We start from the raw sequence: 20,056 nt of genomic DNA on the forward strand, positions 1-20,056 counted from the left end.
GAGAAAAGCAGAGCAGTGGTTGCCGAGGGTTGGGGGCAGGGGCACATGGGGAGTGAAAACAGGTCTTCGCAGGGTGATAAAAATGTTCTACAATTAGACAGTGGTGATGGCTGCGTCACCAATATACTTAAGACCGTAAACTGTACACTTTAAAGGGGTGAGTTTTATAGTATGTGAATTACATCTCAGTCAAGTTCTTTAAAAAACAAAACTTGTTTCAAAAGTGCCCAAACTAAATCAAGGGAAGGAAGAGCTCTTGCCACAGGTCAGACATGCGTCCTGCAGGGAGGGCCCTAGACCAGCCCCACAGCCCCATGGGGCAGCACCTCATGCCACGTTCCAGCTACACAAGCCTTGGTTCGCCCTGAGATTCATTCTGCTCCCCCTGCCACGGTCCCTTTGCACTGACTGTTCCCTCAGCTCAGAACGGATGCACTTCCTCTGCTCCGTGCCAGACCTCAGCTCCAGAGCCGCTTTCTCAGGGAGGCTGCCCCTGACCTCCCCTACGGTTCCTGATCTCCCCGACAAAGGCGCGTGGTAGAAACCCTCATTCCCTGTGTGTGTACCCGCCTGCAGAGCCCTCGTTACCCTTCCAACTTTCATAAGTGCATGTAACAAACATCTGTCCTCCCCTAGACCACAGCCTCCGCAGGCCAGGGCGTGCCTGTCCACCTGGGCATCCCCACTGCTCAGCGGGGTGCCCATACAAACCAGGCGCCCAGCAGACATCTGAGGCAGAAACACAGGTGGGCGCCGCAGGAGGCAACAGTGACACAAAGCTGGGGGGTCACACCTGCCACGAGGAGCTCCCATTAGTGGGGCAGACAGGCCCAGAGGCAGCAAACAATGGGGTCACTGTACAAGCGGGAGACACAGGGCACTAGGGATGCCCCAAGGAGGCCCACCCAGCGCAGCCAAGGACAGGTAGTCAGGACAGAGTCCTTGAGGACACGCTTGTAAGCTGGGAAGATGCTGCATTTTTAAAAGTGCGTGAAAATAACCTGCTGCCCCTGGAACTGAGAACAAGGCACGGTATTCAGTGATGTTCCCCCGAGTAGAAGGTCCACATGCTGGGAAATCACAGAGAAAGAAGCTGACCCAACCAAAGGCAGGGCTTTCCAGAGAGAGCTCAGGCCCAGGAGCTCAGGCATGGGCTCCAACATGGGGATGGTTTGGAGACAGGGCTGGGGACCTTGGGGAAGTGGGGAGGGTCAGACACAGGCACGAGAGACAGACACGGACAATTAAGAGTGGGGAGCTGAGCCCCAGGAAAGGGGTCTCGGGGCCTAGGTGGTGATGGGAAGGAGGGTGAATTAGCCAGGCATACGGAGGAGGGCTAGGGGTCAGCCCACAGGGACTGTGGCGTCCCCAGAGTCCTCCTGGCTAGCTAATAAAGGAGGAGCCCTAGAACCTTCACTTTCTAGGGCTTCCAGAGATTTGAGAGCTCCCTTCTCTCACTTGCACACATGCCAGCCTCTCATCTCCTGCCAGTTTTCCGTGGGGTGACCTCTGCAATGAGTTTGGTCCACCTGGGCTGCCCAAGCCAGGGCACCTTGGAAGATGGAGTGGACTCAGCACTGGCCTCGGGACGGGAACACCCCTGCGCTTTCCTGATCCACTCATGCCTACACGTGCTGCCTGTCACTCCTGGAGAGGGGGGTCCTGGCCCCTGCTAACCACGAGGAATGGGGCGCACGGATGGCCAGCATGGGAGGCCCAGGCCTCTGATTCTCGCCACCTCGCCCTCTCGTGCACACCCAAGCCAGGCGCGGAGACCCCATCCGTCCATTATCCTGGTGGTCTGGTGGGTTCCGGGTGCCCTGGGCGATGTCCTCCGACCTGCTCCACAGTGGGCAGCGGCCTCAGCCCGTCCCATCCTCCCCAGGTACCTGATTCTGCAGCTGGGTGGATGTGGCTTGCTGATCACTGTCGCAGACAGCCAGCCTCTCCCGCAGGGCCACCAGCTCCTCCTGTAGCTGGGCTTTCTCCTCCTGCAGCTGGGACATGGCCTCCACCATCCTATGTACCACGGGGGCCGCACCTGGCGGCCCCGACAGGCTCGAGCACCTCCCGCTGCCAAAGAGCCGCCCACCTATGAGCAAAGCAGCCGCCGATCAGCAGGGCAGCAGAGGCCCCAGCCTGGCCGAGGACAGGGGGCCCGTCATGGCAGGGGAGGGGATGCAAGCAGAGGGGACGAGGGAGCCGGGCAAGGGCTGGGGGCGGCAGCAGCATGGGTTAGCCGGGGGCCTCCGGGGCCTGCCTCGGACGAAGCCGCTTCACAGCAGGCAGCTTCTGGGGGGTGGAACTGCCTAGACCAGGACTTAGGAAAGCAGCTTCCACCGATTACTCCCCCAAAGCCTGTGTTCTAGGTCTGACGCGCAATACCCTCTCCACGGCCAGCCTGCGTGGACTCGCAGCTGAGAAAGACATAGCTCTAGCAACAGCTGTTCTCTCCTCAGAAAACACTATTCTTGGTGGAACATGATTTCTTTAAACCCCAAACCCTCTCCAGAGTACAGAAGAGAGGCGGGGGCTCCCCAGCCTGCCCCCTGCCTTCCACAGGGAGTGGTTACCCGCACACAGAGAGGGAGCAAGTGGAGGTGTGCGTGTGCAAGGGACAGACAGACCAGGACACGGGGACAGACACAGCACGTGGGCAGGAACACAGCCAGGCGCGCTCCCAGGTGGACCCCTGCGGGATTGAGCACAGGGACCTCACAGGCACGAGGAAGGGATAAACACAGGGATAAACAAGGGATAAACACAAGGCGCCTCAGCCTTCCACCATCCTGTCACCGAGAGCAGAAGAGACAGACAGACAGACAGATAGAAGGACAGAGACACACAGTCAAGGCCTGTGACCCGCTAATGGGGCCTGGCATGCTTGTCACAGCTTGCTTTGATGGCCCCAAGAATGGCCACGGTCTCTGCAGGTGGGGAACTGGCAAGGAGGCGGGGCAGTGGGGCGGAGGAGAGGCTGGAAGGGCTGGGATCTTCAGGCAGCCCAAACTTGGCCAAAGCCTGAGAGGCAGGGCCAAGTGTCCAAGAGTGAAGCATGAAGAGTGGCATCTGCTGGCCACGAGCCTCCACCCTACCTCGGAGCACCAGGGTGTCTGGGCTCCGCCACACTGTGTGGGCAGGACGCGGTGGCGGGGGGATCCCAGACTCTGGAAACAAAGCCGCCTGCGCCTGAAGTCACACATCCCAGCTTCAACCCACAGGGAGGTGGCGAGTGTGCTGCTCACTGAGACAGCACAGAAGCCAAAGCAGCAGCCTGGCTTTGGGACTGGGCTGGAGCGGGGAGCGCAGATGGAGCTGATTCCAGGCTGGGCAGGACATCTCCGCGCTGGGCCCAGGAGAGGTAGACAGGGAGAAGCCGCTCTCACTCTAAAGGGAGCAGGCCACGCACACACACACTGCCTTTTCGCTTCCTCCCAACCCCGAGGGACAGCTCCGACTCAAGGCCCTCTGGAAAGCGGGAACAGGGGCCATCACTGGCTGGCTAGGAGCCCTGGCCGTGCGGCCTGCATGTGACACAGCATGCGTGTCACACACAGTTGGCCAAGCTTCTGCTCTCTGTTCTAGAGAGAGCGAGCTCAGACAGATGCTTCCAGGCCTGCACACGGGGCTGCCATGGGCAGCATGTGACCAGCAGCCCTCTCTCTGCAGACTGCCGTGGTGTGGCAGGAAATGCTCTTGACTCCAGGTCCAAGAGCTGGTTCTGCCACTTCAGACAAGCATGGGAGGGCCCCTCAGGGGCTTCCTTTGTAAAATGGGGACAATGGTCCTTATCCGGAGGCAACCTTGGGCAAGAGCCTGGATCCCACGAGGGATGCGCAGGTGTGAGTGAGTGTCACCCAGCAGGACGTGGAATGGCCCTTCCTGCCCGGGACACTGCTCATCTCACCCTCAGAGCCCACAGCCAGGGGAGCTCACCTTGACCTGGGCACAGTGCCCGTGTGTCAGGGGAGCTAAGAGGGGCCCGGAGAGCACTTGCTGGGCAAGAAAAGACCTAGAGGAAGCTAAGGGACAACAGCAGCGGAGGAAGAGGTGAGATCAAAGGAGCACTTAAGGGCGGGGACTGAGGGACCTTTGCATCCTCATAGTAGGTCAGCTGTCGGTCCGAGTTTTCAGAAGACAGTTTTCTTCTCAGAGACCCTGCCTGGACACGGCCCCTCAAGGACACTCAGGCTCGGGGGTCCCATCCCCGGACCCACTGACAAGAGTCAGTCCTCCGGATTGGCTGGACGATGCCCCCCCTTCCACACCCCGGCCAGACCCCGACACCGGCCCCCGAATCAGTGCCGGGCCCACGGGTGAGGGCGGCTCTGGATCAACCTCAGAGAAGGGAGTGGTTCCTTCCACCTCGCAAGTTCAGACAACAAATCAAGCTCTGACAGGAGGAGGCAAACCCTCGCTCTTGGCCTTCCCCTCAGGCTCCTTGAGAAAGGCCAGCTCCTTTCCCCCCTCGCTCTTGGCCTTCCCCTCAGGCTCCCTGAGGATGCACTTTCCCAGTGACTGCTGGGCTCTGGGTTCTTGCTGGGGAACCCCACAAAGGGGGCACACAGCCTCTTCCAGAGCCTGTCAGCCTTGCCGGAGAAGAGCGGAGCCACCAGCTCCTCTCTCCCAGCCTCGACGCAGCAGAGCGAAGCCGTGTCCTAGGGCTTCTGGGTCCCTGATGGACCCACGGAGACAAAAGGAGGGGGGTCAGGCCTCTCTCTGCAGGAGGTGGCGTCTTTGAGGCTGCCACCTTCACCCTGCTTTTGACAGGCGCTGGGGAAAAGACAAAAAGCGGGGAAATTCAACCCCAGCCCATGCCGGCCAAAGCTGCTTATCACCGGTGGCGCGGCAGCGGCCCTGGGAGGAGGGTGTCCCTGGAGTGGGGACGGGCAGGCTGCAGTCTCTGAGTTCCACGTCCAGGGGGCCACCTCCAGGGGAGGAGGACGGTGTCTGGGACAAGAGCCTCCCCTCCGACACCGGCTTTAGCCTGGGCTGTGCCAGGTCAGCGGGCAGACTTCCTTTACCTGTTTTCTCTACATTCATGGTGCCACCAGCTCCTTGGGCCTCCCGGCCCCGCCTGGGGGCCGGCGCCTGCCTCTTCGGGAGTTTCTCTTCTTTCGCCCCCTGACTCTTGCTCTCGCACCCCTTGTCCCGCAGGGCCTGCTGCCAAGACACAACCAGAATCCTCACGTGAAGGGGGAGGGGGACTGTGGCGGGGAGGGGACCCCCCCTTGAGCCTGAGGACGGTGCGCTCCCGGAGCTGGTGAGGACCTCAGACCCGGCCAGCCCATCCCTCACGCTGTGGGTGGAGACAACGAGGCCCGGAGTCTGGAAGAAAACATGCCCAGATCTCACAGCAAGAGCGGGGCAGTGCGTCCTCCTGGCCCCCATCAGCAGCCAGCCCTCTGTGCCAGCAAACAAGGTTCCTGGGCACTTAGAAACCCTCAGGTGAAGCTCACTCAGCTGACCTGTGAGCCCCGAGTCAGCGCTGCAGTGGCCTGATCGCTTCAGGTGCACTGTCCCAGCATTCACAGGCTTGTCCAGCACCACCAGGCACACGGCAGTCTCAGGGCAATGCCCGCCGCCCCCCACCATGATGTCAGCTGCCCTCACCTTCAAACGGCACCAGCCTGGGACTGCCTAGGAGGGGGCACCCGGGTCCATATGAGCAGGGAAAGGCCGTGGCCCACCGCCCAACATGGCTATCCGGGACCGCAGGACCCTGTCTCTAGGTCAAGGAGGAACCAAGGCAAAGAAGGCTGAGGTAGAACAGACCAGGGAACGGGTGGGGAGACGGAGGGGAGAGGCAGAAAGAGTCTCTCACGCAGAGAAAACCACCTGCAACTCACACAGAAAGACGTCCAAGGCAAGCAGCAGAACCACACGTAACGTGCGATTCCATTTAAGGATAATGGAAATAAAAGAAGCCTCCAAAAAAAAAAATCTGGGGAAATATACACTGGTTTCCTCTGAGAGGTTGGATGACGGTGCAGGGGCTAAGAGGAGAAATATGCAGCATTTAAACTCTGGGGGAAATCAAAAGAAACTTCACCGAGAGAGAGTGGGAAGAAAGGAAAGCCTTTACATTTCATTTTGCATCTTTTTGGCGTTTGCATTTTTAACCTCGTAAGCTTCTATGGTGTACTGCTTTGTTGTCTCTGATAACAGAAGTTATCTGGCAAGGCAGATTACAGACACTTTTGTGCGTGTCTTTGTGCCCACCTTATTCAAAACAAAAAGACAAATGCTACGTTTAAAAAATGTTCAGAGCCTGGGGTCGGAAAGGCCTGGGTGTGAAGCCTGGCTCAGGTGAGCTGTGTGACCGTGGGCAAGCTACTTACCTTCCCTGGAGTTTCATTTCCTCATTCTTAAAACAGCAACTCTACTTTCTGCTTGAGAAGGGAGGGTGGTGAGCAGTCTCTCGTATTTAGGAAAATTCCCACGACTTAATTTTGTCCCCACCCTGTGACCAACTGCCACACCAGCACGAGCAGCCTTGTCACTGGTGGCGGCAACGGGGGCAGCTGGAAGTTTCCATTTGCCGCCCAGAGCAAAGGTTACACTATTTCTGGCCTGTTGGCCAAGCCACAGGATGGGCAGGCAGGCCCCCGGGGGGTTGGGAATTTCTGCAGCCTCCGAAGGGAGCGACTCAGGTTGTAACTGCTTGAGAAGCTGGCAGGGGACCCACTGGGTCCCCTCACTGTGTCTGGGTCCCTACTTGGGCCCCACATCCGCCGCCCACCTTGAAGCCCCTATAAACAGAATGAAGCTTCAAGCGCCCAGGACACAGCTGTGGAAACTGGTTGCTGGTGGGAGCTTCTCAGATCCTCAGCAGACCTGCTGACCCCAGGACTCAGCGGCAACCACAACCCAACACCCCATAATCAAAATCCGAGAACAGAGCCTCCGCCCAGCTCAAGGCTGCTGGTTTCTGACCACCTCCCGATTTAATTACCAACGGCTCAAGTCATAAAAAATGGTTTCTTTAACATAAAAACAGTTTCTTTAACTGTCCCTGCAACATGCTTTTCTCGCAGACCTTATAGATAAAAGAAGGACCATTTGGTTCCATTTTCAGATGGACCACATAAGAAGGGCTGACAAAAACCCAGAAGCCCAAGATTGTCCCTGAAGCGACAAACAAGGGGTCCATGTTCAGACCCGGCTTGGGGCCACACGAGGGAGGACAAACACAAAGGGCACGTATTGCCCACAGCCCCTCCTGCCCTCCATCTGCATGTGTCCCTTCAAGGCAGCCCCCTCATGCACAATCTTTCTTGCGGGGAGGGGCCTTGGCAACACCCCCAGATAACTCGGGTCCTTCATCCTCAGCCACTATGTCAATGTTTGCGCATACATCTGTGATCATTTGATTACTCCTGGCCTCTCTGCTAGACTGCTGGGTCTATTTCTCTTCTCTGCTGTGTGCTGGCACCTAACAGAGTAGGCACTTCATAAATATCTGTTAACAAACGCATCCATTTAAAAATTACAGAGCCTGTGCTATCCTGAAATTGCTCAAGCTGTAGCTGCATGAATGCATCAGTATTTGTTTAAGGATCTCTTTGCAATCAGAAACAACACAGAGGATCAGTTAGATAAACCCTGAAGTAGAATATTATGCAGCAGTTTAAAAGAATGAGGTAGTTCTCGGGCTTCCCTGGTGGCGCAGTGGTTGAGAGTCTGCCTGCTAATGCAGGGGACACGGGTTCGAGCCCTGGTCTGGGAAGATCCCACATGCCGCGGAGCAACTGGGCCCGTGAGCCACAACTACTGAGCCTGCGCGTCTGGAGCCTGTGCTCGGCAACTAGAGAGGCCGCGATAGTGAGAGGCCCGCGCACCGCGATGAAGGGTGGCCCCCGCTCGCCGCAACTAGAGAAAGCCCTCGCACAAAAACAAAGACCCAACACAGCCATAAAATAAATAAATTAAAAAAAAAAAAAAAAAAGAATGAGGTAGTTCTCTATATACTGACCGGCGTGAAGAAATAACCAAGACTTACTGTTGAGGGAAAGAGCTAGTCACAGAACAGAAGGTAAAAATAAAGAATAAAAATTGTATAAATCCAACGAAGTGGTTGTACAGGAAAGATAAATAAACACCAAACTCTTAATAGTGGATTTCTCAAAGATACAGGATGACGGGAGACATTCAATTTCTAGATATTATATTCCTGCCACGTGTGAATTCTTTACACCATGTGTTATAAAGCTCATCATGTTCAGATCCCAACTTGCTGTGTGACCACTAGCAAGTTACTTGACCTCTCTGAGCCTCCCTTACTTCATCCATAAAACTCACATAAGACAGTAACTGTGTCTTGGACTGATGTGAGACATACAATACATGCCACAAAGCCTGGTACAAAGTCAGTGCTCAATGAGGAGCAGCTATTATTATTGCTATCATGATGTATTAATTCTACAACCAAATACTACACATATATACGTAAAGTTTGTCTTTTGAAAGTCACATGATAACTGACTTGCAGTGATAACTGCAAGAGAAAAGAACCCAAGTTTTGGCAAAGTCCTCTGTCTAGCTTTAGGTTCTCACTTTAAACGAGGAAATGTAAATAAGTATTGCCCCATGGACTCATATGCCCCAGTGGGAATAAACAGCTCCCCTAAAAACCTGCCCATCTTCCCAATAGCTCCTCACTGAAGGCCCCACAGTTCCCACTTTAACACTTCAGCCAGGGCGTGGCTGAGAAGCTGCTGTCATCTCCTGTGAGATCTCCCCCAAGCTAACCTAATAAGCACATTGCCCCATTCAGGCAGGCTCAGGGTGGATGTGCCGTGAGGAGCTTGGCAAGAGGCAGAAGGCAGGCCCCCAGCTCTCCCTCCCTGCTTCCCTCCCCGGAGAAGGAAGCTGCTGGAGCTCAGAGGGCCACGGCACACTGGCCCAGCTCGAGCCCTGGCATTTCTGACCGCCCCAGGGCTCACCTGCAGGGTCAGGTAGAGCCTGTGAGGGCTCCCGGGGCTCGCCCAGTCCACGCTGAGGGCTCGGCACTGAGCCAGGGCCGGGCGAGCTGCACTTCGGGTGCTGGAGTCCTCGTCGCCGCCAGCCGGGCTGTCTCTTCCACGCCCTGTCCCAGGACAGAGGAGACAGGTGAGATGCTTGACGCTGGCTGGAGACTGCTGGCCGGGGACCACTGGCCAGGGCCGTGGCTGAGCTCCCCTTTCACACACTCCAGGCAGCCCAGGGGCTGCCAGGAGGGACTCACACGCCCTCACATGCCTGCCCTACACAGAGGGAAGGCCTGGCACTCGGCGGGGGCTGCGCTCCTTCCTAACCACAAGCCGCCCTGGGATCCTCTGCAGGAAGTCGCCCAAGACCCCGCGGGAGGCGGCGGGCTCCCCTCCCTCCACGGTGGCGTTAGGGCTGGCACCTGCCCACGAACACCCTCTACAGACAGCAGCAGAAGGAAGCTGATGCCACCCTGGCTGCGCTAATCTTCACAGGAGGTGCACCCTGGGGCCGCGGCCTCATTACCGAGGCTGCCTCTAGGTGGCAATTTCTCCCCTGCCTTCATAAAGACCAACCCCACGCTGGGTGGCGTGGTCCCTGCAGCCTCCAAAAACACACTCAGGACCAGTTAAGGCTCCTCTCGAGCCTCTGACGCACCGCCTCCCTCACTGGGTCGGGGGAGAGGGCTGCAGCAGCGACACCCCATTCACCCCTCCCTTGACCCACCTCCAGAGCCCGTGGGACCAGACGGGGCGGGAGAGGGGATTCGCCTCACAGGGCAAGCCGCAGAGCTCCCACCCTGGGGGGCCATCACATCCTGAATGCCAGCACTGGGCCAAGTGCTTTCCAGGCCTTACTGCCCTTCTTGATCCTCAGTTTCCTTCTCAATACAATGGGCATAAGGAACCAAGCTCAGTCCTGCCATGAGGATTAAACGGGGCGACACATGTAAAGTGCTCACACAGAAGGTAGCCAGCAATGCAGGCCATCAACTCCTCACAACAACGCTGAGAGGTAGGAACTGGAGACCCAGAAGGGTTAATAATGTGCCCAGGGTCACACAGAGCCAGTATTCCAGTCCCATGTGCTACCCCACCCTCTGCTTGCCTACCCTTCTCAAGGCAGCAATGAGAGGGGCGTGGGGGTAGAGAGGCCCAGGGACATCCACACTGGCTGAGGCTCTACCCAGTGGCAGGCACCACGCTTAGCATTTCACACACACGATTTCACTGGACCTTTGTCTTAAATTTTAAAAGTAGATAAAGGTCTGTATGGTCATATAATCCTCATAACACTAATTTAAGAGACCAATACACACACACATAAGACTAGAAGGAACTATATAAAATGTTTAGTGACAGGCTTATAGGTGATTCTTATTTTCCTTCTTATACTTTTCTGTGTTTTTGTTTTGGTTTTTTTAGTTTTCCAAGAGAACATGTTTTTGTTTTTTTTCAATTCTTGCTTTCTTTCTTTCTTTTTTTTTTTTCTTTTTCTTTTTTTTTTTTTTTAACCAGAAAAGCAATACTGTTCATTCATCTTTAATCCTTTGGACAACCTTGTTGGGTAGAGACCATCTTCAGCCCCTTCCAGACAACTGGGGCTACCTGACCCAAAAGCCCAAGCTTTCCCCGGCGCCCTCCAGGGTCACCCCCAGCCTCACTGTCCCCTGTAGAGAGACCTCGGAGGGCAGCACTCTGGCTGCCACCTATGGCACAAGTGTGATGAGAGAGAGGGAACTGGAGTTTGCTATGTGCCCTCTCTGGGCCTCAGTTTTCCCTTCTGTACATAGAGGGGGGCTTGGACCTGATGTCCTGGAGGGACTCTGCCAGCTCAGACAGGCTGGCAATCTCCCCGTAGGTCAGGGACAGTCAGACAGCAAACCCCTGAAGGCATCTTGTCTGAAGATGCCCCCGCCCCCACATTTACAGGACAACCTACCCAAGCCAAGGCTGGCAGACAGTCATGGGGCAGCTCCCCGGTCCTGACGATCTAGCTCCCACCGGGAATCAGAGGAGCTGCCCACTTCTTGACGCTGGAGGCACCAGGGGACATGACCCAGAAAGGAGAGCTGCTGTTGACAGCTCCCCCAGGGGCACAGCGGGGGCCCAGACTCGGGGGCTCCCTCACTGCCCACCTGCTGTCGGGGCCACCTTGGATGGCACCTAGAAGGAGCGCATGGCACCCACTCCCTGCCAGGCCACGCTCCGGAGCAGCCTCCGTCCACTCCTCGCCATCCGCGGGCGAGCCCTGGCGGAATCAAGTGTCAGATCCGCGCAGGGCACCGGGCAGCAGTTCACCTACCTTGTTTACCGGTCGCGGGCAGAAACCGGAGCGAGACCACGAGCGCTCCGCCGCCAAGGACAGGCGGATCGCAGAGCCACAGCCACCTGGCCGGGCCAGAGAGCGCGTGGCTATGCGCGGCGTTCTCCCCCTGCGCTACAGACTGCGTTAACGTTTAACTCGGCGTCCCCGGCGTCTCTTTACAGACCGGCGCGGGGCAGGAGCGCCCAGCGAAATTGACGCCCTGACTCCACGCCCGGCTCGCGGGCTGCCGATACCCTGTAATTACCTGACAGCTCTGACTGAGCCTAGGAACTTGCCAGAAACCCCGATCTCATCGCTGGTATCTGGAGGAAGGAAAGGAAATAAAGAGGCATTTTAAAAATGCGGACTCACCAGTTCTCAACCTCCCCGGGCCGGTGTGTGGGAAAGGGCGGGCGGCCGGGCTGGCTGGGGCGGGGCGAGCCATCCCCGGCTCGGGCTCCCCGGCCCGGCCCACTCGCCACAGGCCGCGCAGCGAGGGCGTGGCTCCCAGGTTCCACGTCCTGCGAGACGGGACCATGGCCCGGCGGGGCTCAGCAGCCTCCTCCGGGCGTCGGGCAGCCTGCGGAGAGAGCAAGAAAGCGAGATTGAAGCCCGCTAGCCGGAACCCTCCGCTCCCATCCCAAGCTGATCGGAGCCCACCATCTGGAAGGGTCCGCTGAACTGGGTCACCTGTAAACCAGAGCCCCAACTCGAATGTCCCCCAAGGAGCCCCTGGGCTCACGGGCTGAAACAGAGCCTATCACCATTTCAGGGTAGTAGTTTAGGAGAAGGGAGGCTCAGAAGTGGGCAGGGAGCCCATCAGGTGTTTCTGCAGCGCGATGTGGAGACCCCACATCTCAGCCCCTCCACTCGGAGCCTGGCAGCATAAAGACAGGTCACAGCCCCACACGGAGGAAGCACCAGTCAACAGCGTCTCCATGAATCTATTCAGAAGGGGCCTTGACTGTGGCTGTGACATCAGGCTTACATATAGCAAATTCTCTTAAAATCAGCTCATTCTTGTATTCAACTAGCCTTCACACTGTACCTACAACTGGCAGACACCGAGCTAGGATTTGAAATACAAAGATTCATTCATTCCTCATTTAATAATTATTTACCCAGTACCTGCTGTGTGCCAGGCACCTGCCAGTGGTCCTCTTTGATCAGGAGAGACATGGCCTCAAAGCTCCCTGTCAGGAGGGAGGTAAACACTTCAACAAACCTCCACAATCAAAACAGGATGCAGGGAGGCACCAGGTGGTATGGAGAACGGGGGTGGGTGTGGGGAACACTGGTCTGGGTAGAAAGCCCCATGGGGCCCTTATGAACAGAGCAAAGGAACAGAACAGACTTCTTTTACTGCACAAGTCTTTATTGAGTACCTATTGTGTGCAAAGCAGCTCTGAGGGCATTTAAGGTGACATCAAGCTGTGACACCAGACTCAGAAAACAAGTAATGCCATTTACAGAAGAAGCCAAGTCAGCTCGGAGGGGCAATGTGGAGTTTGCTTTTGGTTTTAAAATGGAGTTGGAGGCACCCAAGGACTTTCTAATGGCGCCACCTGGGCTGTAGGCCACTTTCCCTAACCCTCACTGCACTGACCACTCTCTACCAGGCAGTAAAGATATCTGTTTGAACAGTGTCCATCTCCCCTGACCCTCTATGGCTGCCCAGGGTGGGTCCCACAGCACCCAGCCTAGAGCGAAGCTACATCCACACCAAACATCTGGTGATGGCTTTTGGGTGAAGGCCCGGAAATGAATGCACACAAAAGCTCAAACTTAAGCTTGGAAGAGAGCAAGGCTGGAGATGAAGACACAGAACCGGGAGGCTGACGGGGGTCACTGTGGCACAGGTGAGAATGCAATCACCAAAGGTGGTGCAAGATGAGAGGCAACCAAGAAGGATGGAGCTCACTCCAAGTGGGAAGAAAAGCTGGAGAAGGAAGGTCAGAGGTGGCAGGAGCACCAGGCAGGTGCAGAGTCCTCAGAGGTGACCGGAGAGTAAGGGGGAAGGAGAGGATGGTCAGTTCCCAGGGAACCATGCCACGGAGAGGTCAAACTGGAAGAAAGGTCAGTGGAGCAGGGCAGAGGGCAGATGTGGGAAGGCCCAAGGGGGATGGGGGCTAGAGGAAGCTGCCACTTCCTTCACTTTGGAGAAGCTGGCTAGGATGGGAAGGAGAGGATGTGGTATTTAGCATAGGAGAGATGTGCACATGCTGGGTCAACAGAGGGACAGGAGTGACTGAAGCATCGAGAGGCAAGAGAAGAGTGCAAGGATGGGCGGCCTGAACATCTGGTGACCGATGTTCGCAGAGCTGAGCCCTGGAAGAATGCCAGGCTCCTGACTAGGGCGTCATGGTCGCTGCCTTCCTGGACTAAGGAAGACAACTTGGAGGAGGAAGGAGGCTCCTGGGTGCAGTCTCCCTGGGAGGGGGCAGGACTGCCAGCCAAAGGGTGGGTTGGAGGCTAATCCAATATGGGGGCAGCTCTGCTGAGGAAATGGGAGATGGAGCAGTGTGGAATGGAAGGAACCAGGAGGAACCAGATGTCCCCTCCTCCAGGCTGCTTGGCACGGAGCTGGGCGCACAAGCAACCCTGAGGCTCAGCTGCCCAAGGGATGAGGAGGGAGTGAGACAGGCTCCACCTGCATGCCAAGCTGCTGGGAAGGTGAGATGGCGGAGGACACTGAAGGTCGATGTCACAGTTGAGGGAGAAGACTTTTAAAGGGCATCAGCTAAGTCTGAGGGGGTCAGGGACAGGAGACAATATTTCGTTGGTTTCAGGAAGGGAAGTTGGGAGGCAGTCAGGAAGATATCAGGAAGAAAGAGGAAGGATGTGTCCAAGATGCTGAAAAGGAAAAAGCAGCTGAATTTAGCAGCCTGAGGGGTGTGAAGGTCAAAAGTATCAAGGACTTTCAAACAGCCCAAGGCTGGAGACTCAAAAGCCTAGGTCATGGGGCGAGGTGACGGGGGCATATGAGTAGAGTGGTTATGACCGAAAGCTGCTTCAGAACCCGGCTGTGCCACTTACTAGATGTGTGACCCTGGGAGAATTACTTTGTCTCTGTGCCTCAGTATCTCCATCTGTGAAATGGGGAGAACTCTACCTTATAGGGTTGGTGTAAAGTTTAGACAATCATATATACAATGTTCAGAACAATACTGGCATATACAAAGAATACCCAAATTTTATTTTTTCAGTGACCTCTATCCAGTGGTGGGTGGATGCAGAGGGCTGGCTGCAGGAGAGCCAGCACCTGCCTCTCTGGGTTTAGGCCGGGGTGGTAGAGCTACAGCCCCCTTGCCCCAGACCAGGGATATTGCAATGACTGGGGGACACATTTGACAACTGCCCAGAGACTGCTGCCCAGGAGGCTTGGTCTCCCTGGAGAGCGGGCAGAATGTCAAGGAGGTTGAACAGGGGCTGGACTTCCCCTCCGCACAGTCACACGTCCTGGGTTTTGCAGGTCAACCCAGATTTCAAAATCTCTGCTCCCTGGTGTCCATGAGGACAGCAGAACTCATGACCCTGCGTCCCTAAAATCCAGTCACTGCAAATACAGGGCCCCATTCTGAGACTGCATTCCTTGCAAATGACTCTCCGGCCAAGGAGAGGGTTACTTTTATCAAGGGCATGGGGAACAGCCTGGGCCAGCGTACCGTGCTCACTCAGCCTCAGGCAGACAGAAAGCCAGAGAAGATGAAAGGCCAGGGGTGGCCACGACCCCAAACCTTGAGACAGATGTGTGTACTGGCGGGGGTTGGGGTGTCAGAGGTGCAAATGGTACCAATTTATATGCCGCTTCCTCTTTAAAATCTGCCAGGACCAGGCCCTTCACTGCGCCAGAGTTCTGCTCTAACTCACAACAGGGGGTTGAAGGAGGTGGCTTCTGGCTCGCCCTTCCTGCTGGGCCCGCTCCCCACCCCCCCCCCCGGCCCCCTCCGGCCCCCCCCTCCGCCAACCGCCCCAGGCTACCGCTGTCAAAGGCTCAATTTCGCCCACTGCCCAGGACGGCACCGGCCCAGGCCCTCCTTCCTAACCTGGGGCTGGCCCACCCCATCCCGGCCCTGCGAAGGGGAAAGTGAACTGCCCAGGGGACCTACGGGGTGGCAGGGCCCGAAACTGCAGCCTTCAGGGCAGCCCTGCGGATGCAGGGACCTCTGCCAGGGGAGGGGGCGGCGCTGACGGGCACGCGGTTCCCCGGCAGTGTCCGGCTTTCCCGGGCCATTGAAATCGGAAAGGGGGTCCCGAGGCTGCTTGGATTCCAGGGGACATGCCGCCCCCATGCCCTGCTCGGCTCAGACTGGACGGCGCAGGGGGGTGGGGGGTAGGATAGCGCAGGGCCGGGTCTCCGGGGCCCGGCCCTCCCTGCGCACCCCCAACGGGGCCGCGCAGGGGGATCCAGGACGCGGCACCTCAGCCCGCGCGAGCCCCGGACTCACCGGCCTGGTGGAGGCAGGATCCCTGCGTCGCCGCAGCGCCCGGGGCTCGGCCCGGCCCTCCAGCGGGAGGCAGCTCCACGCCGCCGCCTCCCCGGCCCGCCCAGCTCCCGCCCCTCTCTGGCCCCTCCCGCACACTTTCCACAGGAAATGATTAACTCCGGGCCGCGGCGCGTTCCCATGGCAACCGGCTCAGACCCAGGTGGGGGGTGGTGGCGCGCGCGCACACGCACAAACTCACACTCGCACGTGGGGCCGCCCACTCTGCTCAGACCTTCCCGTTGAGTGTCCCCACGCCCCACAGACGCCAGTGCACACGTGCGCTCTCACCCCTGGCGCACACGCACCTTCTACGTGCTCACATACACAGACAGTATACGTGGCTCTCACGTATGTTTGCACACATGCTCTAGTGAGTCCACATGAACACATTCACAGTTCTCACACACATCCCCGCGCTTTTGCACTTAAACTTACACTTTCGTTCTCACCCCCTCAAAGCCTAGTACTACAAAACTTTCGCACACAGTAGTTACTATTCACAGGCATACTTACAAGTGCTCCCTGGCTACCCTTCACACACTCTCACAACCTCTAGTACACGTCTTCTCGACCTTCTAGCGTGCACACACACTCTTACACAATCTAGCTAGTACGTGTGCACACTTGCACATTCTCACGCACTTTCCACGTGCACTCACATTCCTGTACGGTGCTCAGACTTAACCCCATGCTTTCCCACAAATGCTGCACATGCGCCTGAGTACACGGTCCACTTGCACACGCTCACACACGTTCTCACACGTTCTCTGACTCTTTGTCACACTACAGCCTGTACATGCTTTAAAACCCCAGTACACGCTTCCACACACACTCTAGTTAGTGCACACAGGCATGCACTGTCACACATTAGCACACGGGTTTTCACACACATTTCTCACTGGCTCTATTAGGAATACACAGGCCAGGTTGCCTGCCCAGCCAGGACACCACCTGCTGCCCCTGCTCCTCAGCCACCCTATTCCCCTCTCGCACCCCCTCAATAGATAAGCGTCTTGCAGAGCAGGGAGGCTGTTTGGGATTTTTTAAGGGAAAATATTCCTTTGCATTCCAGAGAAAACACGTTCAGAATGCAGCAGCTCCGGAGCAGGCAGAAGCTCCTGGTGTAGCCGCAGATGGCCCTCCTCATAGGATGCCCCAGAAGAAGCCTGGAGAGGCCAGGCAGCCGGCCGGCCAAGGAGAACCAGCTGACCTGGAGGAGCCACTCTGTTCTTTGTCTCCCAAACAGAGGCGGCATTTCACTCCAGTGTCAGCAGCAATATTCCCCCTCCAGGGTGTGGAAGGAGGAGAGAGAAAAGAAACTCAGAGGCCAGCCCAGTGCAGGCTGATGGTCCCGCAGACAGTCCCGGGAGGGGGGCGCTCTGCCTCTTCCTGTTTAACAGGGGACGACGGCCCGCTGGCCTGGGAGGGGTGAGGAGGGGACTGGAAGGGGGCGTGCAGCTCCAGGTGGTTCTGTCTCTTGCTGCTGAGCAGGCGCTGGGCTGGCCGTCAAGAATCTCAGCCAGAGACAGAGCCAAGGTTCTGGGCCTCGGATTGTTCTGGACGCCAGACCAGGACACTCACAATCCCCCTACTGCAAGTGGGTTCGTGTGTGTTTTATTTTCTCACTGAGATGTCCCAGTGCAGGCCCAATAGAGGGTGCCTGTCACGCTTCTGGAATGGTTCCCTGGAGAGAGAGATTTCTAGCTAAGAACCCCAGATAATCCTCCCAATGGGAGAGCAGGCCATAATCTGAGAGGTACCTTCTCTGGATCCCCCTGCCTGCCCTCCAGACAGCACTGGTCAGGGGGACCGCAAGGTTGGATGAGGGCAAATTTTCTCTAGATTTCTGACCAAGTATCTCCCTTTGTTACAGACCTAGCCTTTGATTGAGGAGGGCAGTGGGGTAGGGGTGTCTGTCTTTAAAGTCCTGATATAGAACCGGAGGCCATGTCTTACTTGTGGTCTGTTCGTTGACATTAACTGCAGGTTCCTTCCAACAAAGCCAAAGCCAGATTTTTAAATTAATAATAACATTTATTGTTCTTTTTCTCTGATTACCAAAGTAATAGATGTTCATTGTAACCGTAATCCCACCCACTAGAGATAAATGCTGCCAACATTTTAGTACAGTTTTTTTTCCTCTGTGCACATAATAGTGACCATTTATCCACAGCTATCACTGTGCCAGGCACTGCACTGAGCTCTTTAAAAACAAGATCTCATGTAACCCCGAACACCCTTTGAGGTGGGTATCGTCATATCCTCCATTTTCAGGAGGGAAAACTGAGCCTCCTGAAGTTCATTCACAAACTCAGTGTGTGGTAGCGCTGAGATATGAACCCAACAGGTGTGTGTATATATACATATACACAAACATATAGCACTACTATATGTATATAGGTGCCGGAGTTTAAGTTCAAAGCACCTTGGGACTTCCCTGGTGGCGCAGTGGTTAAGAGTACACCCGCCAATGCAGGGGACACGGGTTCAATCCCTGGTTCAGGAAGATCCCACATGCCGCAGAGCAACTAAGCCCGTGCGCAACTACTGAGCCTGCGTGCTACAACTACTAAAACCGGCGCGCCTAGAGCCCTTGCTCTGCAACAAGAGAAGCCACCACAATGAGAAGCCCGTGCACCGCAGTGAAGAGTAGCCCCCGCTCGCCACAACTACAGAAAGCCTGCGCTTAGCAACGAAGACCCGACGCAGCCAAAAATAAACAAATTAAATACATAAATTTTTTTTAAAAAGTTCAAAGCACAGTGAAGGAAAAAGAAAATTGAGACATGTGAGGAAGCATTTTCCGAATTCCAGCAAAACTCTGCCTTGAAATGCAAAACCGATTTGCTTCATGATTGTTGGAATTTAAGATTGCACAATGTCAGGAACTACATACCAATGACTTCAAGGTCATTTCTATCCCAGAAACTTCACTGATGGTTTGTTATGGAGGCTGCCAATTCTCCCTGGCCATACGGAAAGTGAAGGATTTGCCAGAAACTCGGCCACCACAACACTGAGGTCTTGAACTCATGAGTGAGGACTCTTGAGTTCAAGAGTGGACTCAGCCTTTGGCCTTGACCTTGACCTCCTGCCTACCTCCTGGCAGAGGCATAAGGGTCCCACAATAAGGGTCCCTCTTGTGGGAGGGCCACAAGAATGCAGTAGTCAGAACACTGCAGACCCATATGTACATCTACCCATCCCTCGAGGGGGGGCGTGAGGGGCAACACCATTGTTGTTCAAAGGGCTTGAAACCCCTTAACTCTCAGGCATCCATCTGAGAGGTAGCCAAGGGCCTGAGGGTTCTTCTGCACAGAAGGCAGCAAGGAGGGGGCAATAACAAGCCAGACTGTGTTTAATCTGATTCTCGTAGCACCCCCGAGTAAAGCACACCTAAGATTTACATGATTTTCCAGTTTAAATGACTTGAGATTCGATCACCTCCAGGCCTTTGCAATGCTATTCTCCCTGCCCAGAAGGCCTCTCTCCTCACCCCACTCCCACCTGCCTCTACCACCTTCACCTGGCCGGCTCCTGCTGTCCTTCAAGTCCTTCAAGCTTAGAGGTCACCTTCCTTGACCCTCCCAGACACCACAGTCCCCTGACCTCTCACCCCACTGCAGAACCTCCCACACTGGATCGTAAAGGCCTCTCCTGTCTACAACATGGTCTCCTTGAGGGCAGGGTCCTTTCCTGGCTTGATCACAGGTAAAGAAGCCTCTGCTACAGATTCAGCTCCTACAGGCACTAGGTGCCTGGCATCACATCAGTTTTCGCTGAATAAATAACTAGATCACTTAGAATTTAGAGGGAGAGAACAGGTTGCATTAAGCATATCCAAACAGACTTTCTTCCCATGTAAGTTAACGATAAGTCTATTATCAAAAGCAAGTAGGTGAAAGGATCCTTAAGGAATTATTTCAATGTGGTCAGCGAGGAGCACCCTGCAGCTGTGAATACGGTATCTGTGCACAGTCCTGGGTAGCAGCTTCTGGAAGTCAGAGAATACCTTCTGGAGCTGAGTCACATAGTGAGTAATCCTGACTCAATTAGCCACTGTTCTGAAGCCACATTTTCCAGTAGCCCTGAAACAGCCCCGTCATGGACAGCACAGAGCTGGGAAGCTCCCGGAGGGACGGGCGGGGCTCTGCACCCAGCCCTGCAAGCATTCATCGTACTCCTCACCAGCAGCAGGACACGGGCCCTCAACCTCTGAGCATATCGGGGGGCTGGCCCTTGGCTCACACCTGCCAGCTCTGAGGAAGCCACGCTCCTCAGTGGACGTGAAG

At 56.0% G+C, this 20,056-nt stretch overlaps 1 protein-coding gene across 11 annotated transcripts in view; it reads right to left on the bottom strand.

The window, feature by feature from the left end:
• The window catches only part of KIFC3 (kinesin family member C3), a 35,904-nt gene extending 20,094 nt beyond the window's left edge, over positions 1-15,810 (bottom strand). For 3 of the 11 annotated variants that reach the window (XM_060132240.1, XM_060132237.1, XM_060132239.1), the window contains exons 1-5: positions 15,726-15,810; positions 11,650-11,857; positions 8,946-9,088; positions 5,025-5,163; positions 1,890-2,092 (exon numbers count right to left, since the gene is read on the bottom strand). In XM_060132240.1, the coding sequence (XP_059988223.1) occupies positions 1,890-2,092; positions 5,025-5,163; positions 8,946-9,088; positions 11,650-11,815 (651 nt within the window). In that variant the 5' untranslated portion in view covers positions 11,816-11,857; positions 15,726-15,810. Of the gene's footprint in view, positions 1-1,889; positions 2,093-5,024; positions 5,164-8,945; positions 9,089-11,274; positions 11,615-11,649; positions 11,858-15,725 lie in introns of those variants that run through there. The other 8 variants (XM_060132242.1, XM_060132241.1, XM_060132238.1 and 5 more) reach the window with 7 other exon arrangements.
• Between the last annotated feature and the right edge of the window lie 4,246 nt (positions 15,811-20,056).

Source organism: Lagenorhynchus albirostris, chromosome 19, assembly GCF_949774975.1.
Source record: "Lagenorhynchus albirostris chromosome 19, mLagAlb1.1, whole genome shotgun sequence".
NCBI lineage: Eukaryota > Metazoa > Chordata > Mammalia > Artiodactyla > Delphinidae > Lagenorhynchus > Lagenorhynchus albirostris.